Source organism: Littorina saxatilis, linkage group LG6, assembly GCF_037325665.1.
Source record: "Littorina saxatilis isolate snail1 linkage group LG6, US_GU_Lsax_2.0, whole genome shotgun sequence".
Taxonomy (NCBI): domain Eukaryota; kingdom Metazoa; phylum Mollusca; class Gastropoda; order Littorinimorpha; family Littorinidae; genus Littorina; species Littorina saxatilis.
In genome coordinates this window covers 47,902,632-47,916,027 of record NC_090250.1, presented here as the reverse complement: position 1 = coordinate 47,916,027, position 13,396 = coordinate 47,902,632, and the positions used below count along the sequence as shown (strand labels likewise).

The 13,396-nt window shown below is 41.1% G+C and overlaps 1 protein-coding gene across 6 annotated transcripts in view; it reads left to right on the top strand.

Annotated features, from left to right (window-relative positions):
• The first annotated feature begins 1,656 nt into the window (after positions 1–1,656).
• The window catches only part of LOC138969387 (cilia- and flagella-associated protein 337-like), a 43,492-nt gene continuing 31,752 nt past the window's right edge, over positions 1,657–13,396 (top strand). For 3 of the 6 annotated variants that reach the window (XM_070342170.1, XM_070342171.1, XM_070342174.1), the window contains exons 1-2: positions 1,657–2,171; positions 2,733–2,747. In XM_070342170.1, the coding sequence (XP_070198271.1) occupies positions 1,794–2,171; positions 2,733–2,747 (393 nt within the window). In that variant the 5' untranslated portion in view covers positions 1,657–1,793. Of the gene's footprint in view, positions 2,172–2,732; positions 2,748–12,567; positions 13,305–13,396 lie in introns of those variants that run through there. The other 3 variants (XM_070342175.1, XM_070342172.1, XM_070342173.1) reach the window with 2 other exon arrangements.

Genomic DNA, 13,396 nt, shown 5'->3' with positions numbered 1-13,396 from the left:
TAACCCCTCCCTCCAAAGTGAATTGATCTGCCCTTGAGCTACATCATGGGTCATGTCACATGTTTCATGTCAAACGGTAACGATCGTAATTTTCTCAATGGAACACCAACCTGAGTTGCCCGTCTTTGTTTGTTCATTTCTCATAAACGATGTTTTCGGTTATCTTTCTAAAATCTGAAACACATACAGAATACTTGAACATACTCTTTCAAACTGCAACATTTTAAGGAAGAACTATGTGAACATTTTATTTGTGTCTCAAGTGTCCCATTTTACAGAGGCAGGTCACGTTCTGGCACACTGCATGATCATATATATAAACTCATTCCCGCTTCCATATCTCAACCCTCCTGTGTTCTGTTACACAAACATAGAATATGCAGTGTGAATATATTGAGGAAGGGGGGGGGGGGGGGTCAGGCAGTGGGAATTTTCCACGGTTGGAGAAACTGCGCGGACCCGTGTGAACATAAAGCTATGAGACACGATTGGGGCAAAGTGAGAACATAGACTATAGAGCTGTACATGTGGCCCGGGAACCGGCCTTACAGTGAATTACTTCCAGGGCCGGACTACCGGGGAGGGGGGGGGGGTTATGGGGTTACGCAACCCCCCCCCCCCCCCCTAGCCTAAACATGTACCTCACTTATTTAAAACGTTTTTTATTTTTGTTTATTTTTATGCCGTTTCATGCAAGGAGCGACCATTTTCCTATCCGAATATGACCTACCCATCAGCCCCACAAGGGGCTCTGCCCCTTGACCCCGCCAGGGGGAACATCAGTCCCCCTGGACCACCACTGGCACCCCCGCCCCTCCTCTTAGCCTAGTCTGGCCCTGAGTTCAGAGCATAGGGGTTTTTTCAGTAGACTACTACTTCTTCTTCTTCTTCTTCTTCGTTCATGGGCTGAAACTCCCACGTTCACTCATGTTTTTAGCACGAGTGGATTTTTACGTGTATGATTGTTTTTACCCCGCCGTTCGGCAGCTTATTTTCTGAGATATCTCAACGCTGCACACATTTAGCTCCGGTGTGACGTTTTCATCTTTCGCCGTGTTGATATTTCGCTTCTCGGCCTCGTTGATCTAGTATAAACTCTACACTGAACAAAAAAAACACCCTTCGATAGTACTGATGAGCGACCTTGTGTACCTTACATTCATGGGGCCAAATTTGTCCAACCAATTTGTTTTTATTTAACTTAGAAATTTGATTCATCCTAAACTGAATGTTTTCCTTCTTACTCAAGGGACGTACCACCACTCAGTACACATTTTCGAAGAATTCGATTTTGGGGGTGAAATCTATTAAATTTTACCACCAATATTCTTCACATGCAAGAAACTGACATGCTTTTCGTCAATAAATAATGTCACTTCTTAATTTTACCAGGAAACAACATTTCAGTCTTGAGTAGACTATATATCAGTCAGTGTCGAGGGGGAAATATGTACACAGGCGAAAGATGAAATCGTGACACCGGAATCAGAACAAAATACTGTCCACCCCCAGCCCCCCAAAAGAAATATGGAAACATGTTTTGATATGTGCGGGAATGTTGACTGAGAAGACAAGAGTTGAGGCTTTGAATCTTTGGTATCCGTTATCTTATACCTGAGCGGAAGTAAGGGCACCTCGTATCACGGTTCTGTTCGCGCAATGGCGGCTTGAGTGTGTCTCTCAGGGAAAGGGGTAAAGTAGTGCCCTCCATGCCAGGGTAACCCGTTCGTGTTTTCGCCATACTTTCGAAATTGTTTGTACATAAGGCGACTGTCTCCAGCTGACTGGCCATCATGCCTCAAAAAGCTCCCGTCACGCTGCCCAAAATCCAGGTGAAAAAGAAGGTGATTCGGCCAAGCTCCGCTGCTGCCAACTTGCAGTCTCACCCTTCCTTTACGACTGGACTTTTCGACATCATCACCAGACCCTCCACTGCATCCACCCAGCTTTCGGAAAGCAAAGGGATACTAGGACAGCGTCCCCATACCCAGGCTGGCGGACCACGGAGACAATGGCACTTGAAAGCGCGGGAGCAGCCCCGACCCGAAGACACCATTATGAAGCATCCGAGGCGACTGACGCTGGGCGCTGTCGATGGCATTGCCGAGTCCGAAGCCATCGTACGGCCTGGGAATTTTCACGGAAATGTAGCGCAACAACGAAAAAGCAAGGTGAGTTTCCTTCGCTTTGTAAAAGTGCGGTGCTAATAGATTAAATGTTAGCTTGACACGACTGCCCATTGGGGGCAGGAATGTGTCGTCTGCATGAGGTGCTGACGATTTTTTAAGTTTGTGCCGAAGTTTGTATAATATGAACTGATTATTTTAAGATCCTAGTGAAAGGTTATTCCAAAGAACGAATTTGCGTGTGTACTTTTGCATGTATACCCTCTGATAGTAATAGGAATGGCACTATAGTGGTTTCGATATGTTTTAGTACACGACAAAATGGCGGATTTGTTGTAGCAACTCTTGACGCACTTCCGGTTCCGTTACTAAAATAAGTAACCATGTGCTTTTAGATTATATTTATTTCTGAGGAGCTAGTGAGTGAGTTGCCTGATTTATAAGGTCGCAGATTGTAAGCTAACTTTTCAAAAACTGTGATTGATGTCCTTAAATTTCAGTGATAACTAACACTGATAGTGGTCCAATGGCAAATACTGAGTGATATGTACAGTGTGTGACTGTGAACTTATCTCAACAAGATATATTTTGTTACCATATTTCCAGACTCCAGATGAAAAGGTTTGCTTTCCTATATTTGCTTGCGGTAAATGTTGTCCTGATGTCACGTCACTGCTTTGGTCTTATGTTTATGGAATCTGGTTGTGACTTCTCCCTGTTGTTTTTCACTCCTTGCTCTCTGAAATGTGCCAGCACTGAGTCGTGCATATGTATGCTTTAGTATCGTGTTTGTGATCATATGAGATAAAGTATTTATTCTCTATTGCATTTCCTTCATTGCTAGCATTTTTGCCTTCACTTGGCAAGAGAGGTAAAACCAGGATAACTAACAAGGACAATGTAACTTACAAATGAAATTTGCATGCTCACACAGACGCACACGCACACACACACACACACACACACACACACACACACACACACACACACACACACCAGTTTATGTGGGTAGGAGCTTCCACATAACTTTTTTTATGTTGCTTTCATTATTTCCTAATTATTATTTTTATGTTTTATTGTCTTTAAAACATGATAGAAATATTTTGCGCATATTGTTTCAACAATACTCTTTTGAACTCTGGTCTTGTCCTTCCATTCCCCACCCGCTTCACCTTTCCCCTTCTCCACTGTCAGCATGTTGTCTTCTTTTTTTCTGCTTGGACACATGCGCCCCTCTCCCTTAGCCCCTCCCGTATTACCCTGTCATCTTCCTCGCTCACTGCACGGTCCTTAGCTTAGTGTACAGCACTACTGTAACTTTCTTCGCTGCATAGCAGTCATGTATCAAAGATTATGCTGGAGCAGCCCGTATACACATTACTTGCTATGATGCACTGTTTTCCTGATCATTTATTCAGTCATGCATATGTATCTGTCTGAGAGTTGCGTGTCTGGGCTACCTTTTATTATGTTTATCTTATAAGTTGTATCTTTTTGTGTCTAGAATAGTCCTCATTGAAATTCACAGTAGATGTGAAGGTTTGGCAATTATGTTGCACTGCATAGTGAATTATGCATGTTAAGCTGAAAGTGGTGCAGCCAATACTTTTCCAACTGTCCATGAGAGCATGATGTGTTGTTGTAGATCTGATTTGCACCCTGTTTCTTACAGTATTGTCTACATTTTAGATGTAGATGTGACTATTTGTAGAACAGCTGTGATCTGTAGCATTAGTTTTTTCACTACGAACAGCTGTTTCTTTCGGTGTCTGTCTTCAACCAATAAGCACAGCAGACAGGTATAAGGACAACACTTGATGCTACATTTGTATGTTTTTTGATTAGTAGTGTCTGCCTCTAGTTTACCTTGTAATTTGGTTTCGAGGTGTTCCTCGCATTGTCCGATGAGGATTTTCACAATCTGATATCAGACATAGCCTCATATATCCAGTTTAACACTTTCTATCCCACCTATGTTGACCAAGTTTTTTTTAGCTGAGACCAGCTGTGCTGCAGCAGATCACTCAGAATTGTAGTAACTGTGTATCAACACGCTGGAATGCAGGCGTTAGATCGACGTTACAGGAAGCAACTGAAGTGACTGTGTGTATGGATATATTTGTACCAGGTCAGATAGAGCAATATGAGTGGGTACGGATATATTCGTACCTGGGAGACAATGAGTTAAAGTTATCCAATGTAACAGGACAAACATTTTTGGTAAAAGGCCCCACTGTTTACATGGTTATAAACAATTACAAGCCACAGTTACTTACTGTTATTAAATGTAAATATCTTTGAGAGAAGTTTTGTGACAACAAAAGCAAGCCGTAAATGTTCCTGTCCCAGGATTGCTGTGTGTTGGATCAGCTATTGTTTGTAGAGTAGCTGACTACCTTAACATCTGCATTGATTACTTGCAACTCCTCCTCCTCCCGCAATTCCTTTGAGAAAACTGATTGCATGCTATCTTTCATAAATTCATGATGAGCAATCAGCCAATCAGGCCTGCCTCTAATTAATTATGAATGCAGAGAAAGGCAAGACATTCTCTTATCTTTTCCTGTTTGTCTGTCTGGCTTTTATGAAGACTAGAAAATGGGAATTAATTCTGGTTGGATGTATACAGAATTCTTCCTTTAGATACCAAACCTATGAAGGTGGTTGACGTTGAACATCTTAAAAAATTAAATTATTTTTGTTCTGTTAGCTGTGGTAGCTTTAGTTTAGTTATTTGGTAAATAGTTTTTTTGTTCAGCTGTTTAGTGCTCTTTTTTAGGTAATGAATTTCTTGTTTTACTAAGGACAGGTTTTGAAATTATGGCACTGTACTAAAATTACATGTATTTTGTTGACTTAGCAGTTTTGTCATGTTTGTTTTTTTCAAGCAGATGATTAACATGTAAATACAAGCTACTATTGAACGAAAAACATGAAAGCAGAATCTTTGTTGGGATCCAGGGGACACACTGGTTGAATGATCAGGGAGGTGCCGCGGCTGCTGTATTATTCATGTCACACTGCAGTGTCTTGTTTGCCTCTCCTCAGCCCACTAACTACAGGACTGAACTTGGCTTGTTAAGGGCATTGTAACCCTTGGACACTGGGGTGGTTTGGTTGGGATGGGCATGTTATGCTAACAGTGAAACCATTTCAGCATAGTAATAATGAAACCATGTGAACACCGATTTTGTGTGTGTGTGTGTCTTTTGTCATATTTCAAAGTGACAGTCTCACAAATTGCTTGGATCATGTTCATTTGCAGCCTGCATGATAGTGAATTGAATCTACTAAGAATGTTAGATGCCTATAATAAGAATGGTTCTCAGTTTGGTATACATTACCCTTAAGCCACAAATGTGCGTATGCTTTCATCAGTTTAGTTTCACCACAGTGAAACCTTTCACAACTGCATCATCTTGTAGCTGTATAAGCTTTCTTAACAAATATTAATGTAACAAAAAAATGGAAATAAGAAAGAGGCAAGGATTGTTTTATTTTTGTTACCCATGAAGACCCACACAACAATCTTAATTATGATTCTACGAATGAAGTTGTTATTTTCAATCACATGTACTAGGTTTGGTAGCCTGTCAAATTTGTCCATCTGTTATGCAGTTTGTTAAAGTTAATGAAAAGATGAGTTTTAATGGTGGTCATAAGTCATTAATCAATAGATTTAGAAGGAAACACAAGGAATGATTTAACCATGATGGCCTGAGGCGTCAAGAATTGTTTTGCACTGTTAGCTTTTAAGCCCTCACTGCATTCTTATTATGGAGATTTCTTTCTCTATTTTGTTGTTGTTGTTGTTGTTGTTGTTGTTGTTGTTGTTGTTGTTGTTGTTGTACTGATAGCATGCATTTTCATTTTCATTTTGTGTTTCCACACAAAAAGTTATTGGAAACTTGCATTCTCCCAGTAAGGTCATATATTGTACTACGTTGCAAGCCCCTGGAGCAATTTTTTGATTGGTGCTTTTGTGAACAAGAAACAATTAACAAGTGGCTCTATCCCATCTCCCCCCTTTCCCCTATCCCATCTCCCCCCTTTCCCCGTCGCGATATAACCTTGAATGGTTGAAAACGACGTTAAACACCAAATAAAGAAAGAAAGAACAAAAAGTTATCTTACTTGTCCAACCTTTTTTGGATGCAGACTGTCTGTAAGAAAGAGAAACTGTGGACAAGCACCAGTGTGTGAGCTGATCCTGGCGGAGTTAGTCGACATGGAAACAATTTGTTGTCTGACATCCAATATGGATGAGTCTTTGTCTTTGCCACCATCATACTTTGTCTTTGATTAAAAGCTCAGGTCCGCTGAACCGCTGTGTCTTTGGATACCTTGCTTTACTCTGATGCACACCACCACCCTGTGACTGTTTGTGTGTGTGTGTGTGCGTTGGCAAGACTCACTGGAAATGTGGACAGTGTCTCAGAGATGAGTGTAGGACCCTATTACTTCTGGCGTCAGATATACAGGAGTTGGTTGACCTTAGCTTTTACTACAGGACTGCTATGTTTGGATGGACAGACTTGGAAAATAAATGAAATATATATAACAGATACGAGAGATTAGAGTTTTCCGTGGGCGGAAACCTTCTTTGTTTTGCTTAGAGACTTTTCATTCTCAAATGGAAGAACTTTAAAGATGAGAGGTTTGTGCTCCATCTGTATAGGTTAAGATTTGTTTGTGAATTTTGTTCACTCGGCTTTATCAGTTTGAGTATAGAATTACAAATTAGAACCTGTTTCAACAATACTCTGGACTTTATCAGTGGAGAACAGTGCTAGAGAGTGGTCAAGACTAAGAATACCAGGACAGATCAAATAGAGAAACAGAGTTTTCACAACAGAAACTTAGATGTGTTAAAGCATATTAGAAACACAGAAGAAAGGAAAAGCGAGACAAGTGGTCAAGATGAGTCTCAACAACGCGGAAGGAGAAGCACAATGGAAATGGGAAGACCGACGCCCATGGGTCAGATCGCATAAGACGCACAAGTCGACGTACAACTGTAACTGTGACAAAAGCAGGCGTATGGTGACATCTACAGCCGACAAGGAAACGCTTACAGAACAATTTGGCAACACTTGCTGGAAGTCTTGGGTATGAGGATTTTATCGCCCTGAGTGTTGTAGATCTGTGCATATATTATGTACATACGTAGTTTAGATTTGTTTAGAGTCGTAAGACACTGTCATTTTCTTGCTTAGTTTAACGGCTGAAAAGGGCTGAGGATATCTTTGTCATTGTCTAAAAACCTTCCTCTTTTCCGTTAAAATGTAAATCCTGTAACGTGTGAGCCCACCCTCTTTAGCACCAGTTTCGCCCTAAATAGTAGGGGATGATGTTTGCTAGCTACTGTACCCTGTGCAGTTCCTCATTACAAATGGATAGTTTTGGCATCATGGCATGACATTTTAACAATACGTGTTTCTGTGCAAAAATATTCACCCTCTTTATGTTTATATTTTGTATATTGATTATTTGATACATGTATAAATGTGTCTCCAGGAATATGTTTTGTTTTAATCTTGTGTCGATACTATTTAGTTCTGCCTCGTTATTAGCCATTGAGTATAACTCATCATTGCTTTGTTGTTCTTTGGCCATTTACGTTGAATGACTTGTTATACATTGACATTGATAGTTTTATTCTTCTTCTTCTTCGTCGTTCGCTAGATAGTTTTATCATAAGAACCTTTTCTAATTCCTATTAACTCGATGTTCTTTAACTATATTTATACATAAATGCATATTGTAAAGCAGTATGCATTGTTAGAGGATTTTTTAGTAGCAGTGTTTAAATGTCGAAGCTGCTTTTCCCAGTTTTACCTAAGAGACCGACTGTATATTGTGTTATTGTATTTGTCAGACTTGATTGTACCAAGTCTCTACACATGTTGTAATGCGCTTTGAGCCAAATATTTTTGTTTTTTGTAAGGGATAGGCGCAATATAAATACACTTTATTATTATTATTATTATTAAATATATTTTTGCATGTGAAGACTATGTCACACACTTGTCATATCAGCAATGTGTTTCAATGATGAAGTTTAGAACATTAAACAACAATTTGCCTGTACAGAAAGAACGTTATCTTAAATATCCCGAGGTCAGAAAGAATTTGCACCAAATGTGTATCACAAGACATAGGTGATGAATTTCATTATTTATTTGTCTGTGATTTCTCAAAGAAGAAAGAGCTGAGTTGTTACCACCTTACTATTTGAAGAAACCTAATGCAATTAAATTTAAAAAGTTGTTTGCTACTAAGAAAAGGAAATTGCTAAAGAATATTTTGGACTTTATTAATAGAATTTGTAAAAGTTTTTCATAAATTTATAAATTTTTTATTCTTTTTATTTTTTTTATTTTTTTATTTTTCCCTCCATCTATTTATTTTATTAGCATATATCATGATTGTATTGATTGTATTTATTGTTCAAAATGCCCCCATGGGTTATGGACTAATAAAACTTGAACTTGAACTTGATCTCTTTTTTGTCTAACATACATGCACTTGCAAGTGAGTGCCTAGCCAGCATAAAACCTAGAAATGAGACACGAAAGAAACCCTTTAGCTTTATTGTTTTATAACAAATGCTCAACAAAAAAATCAATGGCAAAAGAATACTCAAGATCTTCTTTGTAGAACTGGCGTCAGCGGTGATCAAGAAGCTGATTTAATGATTGCCCTTATTCACACCAAACCCGTCAGGGTGGGTTAACGCTGATGATGATGAATGATGGGCTGGTTGCATGCAATTTTCTTTGATTATACCGCCCTTTGATGCGAAAGATTATGCCGTGATTAGTGTTACCTCGCAACTGCTGACACACTGTCCAATCACTTTGTCATGATGAAATATGATAGGGCGGGTATTTGTGCATTCAAGTTAGGGTGCTGCACTGACATTTGACAGCAGCTTTGGCTTTGAGTAAGTGACGGCTCTTTGCATCAGGTACATGTACAGTACACTTGTACTTGTACTTGTGCGACGTTGTAGGTTTATAGAAAACCCGTTCTCCGATCTTGGTATGAAAAATAAGCTGCTGTGCGTGGGCTCTAGCATAGGCAGCTTGGGATGTAGATATTTCTAGTATAGTTCCGGTACGTGTCTAGTTTTGACTTGAAGGCGTTGACGGTGTCGACTGCTACGACATTGTCTGGTAGGCTATTCCAGTCAAGGACATACACATAATTATGGTAACATTTGTTGTGTTACACCTTTACTGGTGCATATGTACACAACCGCTGTTCCAGTGGTACCTTTGACATGAGGCCTCCTCCGATGAGAGGACACCTTCCATGACAGGACGCCTCTTCTCCCTTTGTTATCCCCGCCAAAATATACTTGTTATGACATGCCACCTGCAATAATGGGACACATGCGGCTGGTTTCCAGGTTGTCTTTTCAGTGCAGGTGCCGTTGTATTTTCAAATTGCAAAACAGCTTTTGTATCTTGAGAGCTCAAGTTTTGATGTAATTTCATTCTGAAACATATTTTTCAAGTTCCTTTCAGCTGAAAATGTTACCTTTGAGCGATACCTTTTCTACTTAGAACAGCGCATTTTGTAACTGGAGGCCCGCTCCAACCCTGCTGACCTTTGACCCAGTCGTTGCGCTCAATTAAATTGCAGCGAGGCATGGGGATGATTGCTTTGCGTTAGCGTGACAGCAGTGTTACAGAATCCGCTGATGGCTGCGTCTTTCACCTGTACCCACTTTACCAGGTCACCTGTTTTGTTGTTGCCCCAATGCCTTCATTAAGTTGCAGTTAGTTTTACAGTCAGACTTGTCACAAGCAACAAGATGATTCACATAAGCAGTTCACCCTTCAGTATTTGAGAAAAGCAAAACCATTCTAGCACTTTCTCCTGCGATTACCTGTTCCTACAGGTTTGTGTGAAACCTGGTAATTTTCATCAAGATGGAATAATACTCTAAACAAACGACAGCAGTGATCGAGTGAAAGTCATACAGAACGTGACTCTAAGTTAGAATGTCGAAGACATTAATAATATTTGAAAGACAGAAAGTTTTCTTCAGGACACACAAAAATCCTCTAAAAAGAACGAGGCAGTAGAGGAAAAAGAGAGGCACACTGCATGCTAAGTATTTTGTGGGGAGCTTGTTGTTGAGAGCAGGTGTTGCTGTCGCATGATGGTGATATGAGGTGGGAGGCACAGTAAGAAAAAAATCCCACACCTCAAGATTGATTTTTATATGAGGCTCTGGAGGAAAGAAAAGAGGGTGGCCCCTGGATGGAGCATTGGGCAGGGCTGACTGATGTGTGCGTGTTACCGCTCTCTGAATTGCCGTCTGCATCATGGAACAATTGAAGGCCGCCATGGAAGCAAGGCGTCTGCGATGGAAAGAGGTGAAGACCATGTTTTATTACCCGCTTTTGCTTTGTGCGGCAACAAGGGGAGGAAGTGTGGGACCAAGTGCCGCGTCTTGATCCATTTTTAATTACCTCTTATTACATCCGTCTTCGTCGGGCACCAGCCTGACTTACCTCTCCTTTCACTTCTGATCATGATTACAACTCATTGATTATATGTTGTCCTTTATGGGGAGACATTGATTCTTACACGCTTGATTACAAGGCTTTGAGTGGTTCGGTCATTAGTGATGCAAACTGATTGTAGAGGGTCAAGGGTTTTGCCATCATCAGGTAGTTGCCGAGCAGACCCTTGACCTGGTGGCATTCAGTCTTTTACTGGCTTTACCATCGCCGAGTTGTGACGCTCTCTTGAGGTTCGGGATGTTGGTCCAGTGTGAGGATGGTCCATTGGGTTGTTGATTGGCTTTCTTGATTATTGATGAGGTCCGACAGATGGGGTCAGACTGCTTAATTAATGCGTCCATCTGTGTGCTGACGTTCAGTGCTCCATTGTTCAGAGCAAATTGTGCGAACTAAGAGTGTTCTTCATGCTGTGCAGTCTTCGTTTTTGGGATGTGTTGTTCGTTACAAGTACAGCAACTGCTGCAAGGTTTCATGTGTAAGAGTGAATAGTGGTCGTGTGAAGACAAGATTAGATAAGTGGGTTTTTTAAAGACAAGATTAGCAAGAGAGGAGGCGTGCCGCAAAGTGAAGGTAGAACGGATTTCTGTATAAGTTGTACACACAGAATTGTACAGCAAGGAATCCGAGTTGAGATAGACACACCGGACCAGCTGCACAATGGCAGACCAAATTAGGCAGAAGAAAAAATTGCTGCCTCGCAAGTCAGACCCCATGCTGAAGACGTTCGCAACTACCCCCATGTACTTGAAGAAAAGGGCCAGTGCCAGCAGCAGTTACAGTGATATTAGTACTACAGTGAAAACCAGTGACCGTGGAACCAACAACGCATTGAAACCTAAAGAAAGAAGCAACAGCTTAGGGTCAGCAGGACTGGAACTAAACAGACAGAAAGACAGAATGTCAGTCGCTCATGGCCAGACCTGGGCACCAGCAGGGGGCAGCGACGAGAAGCAGAAAAACGCTGAACATGGGAGACCCCCGGTGAAGATAAGCGGAAAAGTCCTGCTCAACAGAGTGACTGTCAGGAAAAAGCTGGATAAAGACTTGTCGCCACAGCTCCGGTACCAAAGTGTCAGCGTTGCGTCAGAAAAACCGCACGGGACATGCAGGGTCCAAGATGACAACCTTGGACTGTCTGACAAACCAGTACCAGAGGAAAATATGACGAGAGACAAAGGCAGCACATTTCTTACAGGGGATGGAATGACCTTGGAGACTTTCAGCTCTGACCTTGACCCAGAGTTCACAGTGTCAGCTTGCAGCAACAAGTTCAAAGAACTATCTCCTGTAGCTTCAGCCAGCAGTTCCGACCATGGCAGCGTGTCGTCATTGGACGGTTACGGCATCAGGACGGTGCTTGACATGGGCAGTATTCAGACAGCTGTCACCATGGTGACCGACACCGGTGGCGCCCGCACCCCCGAATCTCGTGGCAGATTTAGCGACACTTCTGAGGTCCCTTTGCCTTATGTTTGAATAATATGAAGACGCTTTATTGTGTACTTTAGTTTAAGACATTTTTAACTTTTAAAGCAATTAATGAATTAAATGTAATTGCTGTGAAAGGACAATCGATAACAAAAAATCATCAGCTTTTAACAGAGACATTCAAAGAACATATTGTGTGTATGTCAGATGTATAACAAGTGTATTACACGTATAACGTACAGGTGTATTGGTTGTAATGTTACTGTATTGTTGATTGTTTGTTTATTAACTACTTGGTTATGGTTACTTGGTTGGATGAATGTTTGGTAGGTTGATTGGTCAGTTTGTTTTAGTTTGTTTTCTGTTTCATGTTGTTGCTAACAAGTGGTAAATGCAAAGTGTGGTTCCTGTATGTGTAAAATGATTGTCTTCCTTGGTGCACAAACTCAGGGAAAAAATTGTAGTGTATGTACTTCAGTTAAAAGTGTAGCATATTCTTTTCCCCCCGGCAATGCTGACATCAAATACTGCAGTCTGTTTTTTTCTGGCTGAGTAGTATGACTTTATGAAGCTGTGTGTGTTCTGCTCACTCAAACAAAGTGTTATTGGAACTAAAACAGACACTTATGTATTGACCATAGCAGTGAGAGACTTGTAGTGGTTTAGTCAAGCTATGATATCACTGTAACCAATCTTTATGACAGTCATAAATTCAGACCCCCAATCCGATCTCCACATTTACTGCCGAGCTGCTCTCACTCCTCGGACTTGCTCCCTTCCTCTCTCAGGGCCTGTGACAGTGGTAGAAAGATGACAACATTCAAGCTTTATGGCTCAGTGATCGCAAAGCACACTTGTTTACTCTGCTCTCATTGTTTCTTCCCTTCAGGCTTAATTGAGTCTGTCTCCTTCAAGAGTCTCTTTAATTACTCGTTGCTATGACTGGCAGATAACAACGGGGAACACAGGTACCAGAAATAACAACATGCTTTAATGATCTTCAGGTTTGGAGTGGTCAAAGAAACACAAACTTTATGTATTGATCATGCGCCTGTTGATGGATTTTTTCATGGAGCTTGGGGTAATTGGTGTTCAGAGGCTTACAGAAATTGTGTCCCTGATTCGGGCATTGTGTTAGGGGAGTGTTTTTGTGTGGAAATGATAGTTTGGTGAATGCGGCGGGACAGGGTTGATGCCTCTTCTTAACAGGGTGAGGACAAAGTTCTGACATTCTGTAGTTTGTGGCTATCCAAGTAGGTATCATATGCCTTTAATGTTCTGGTGTGTCACGACACTTTCATA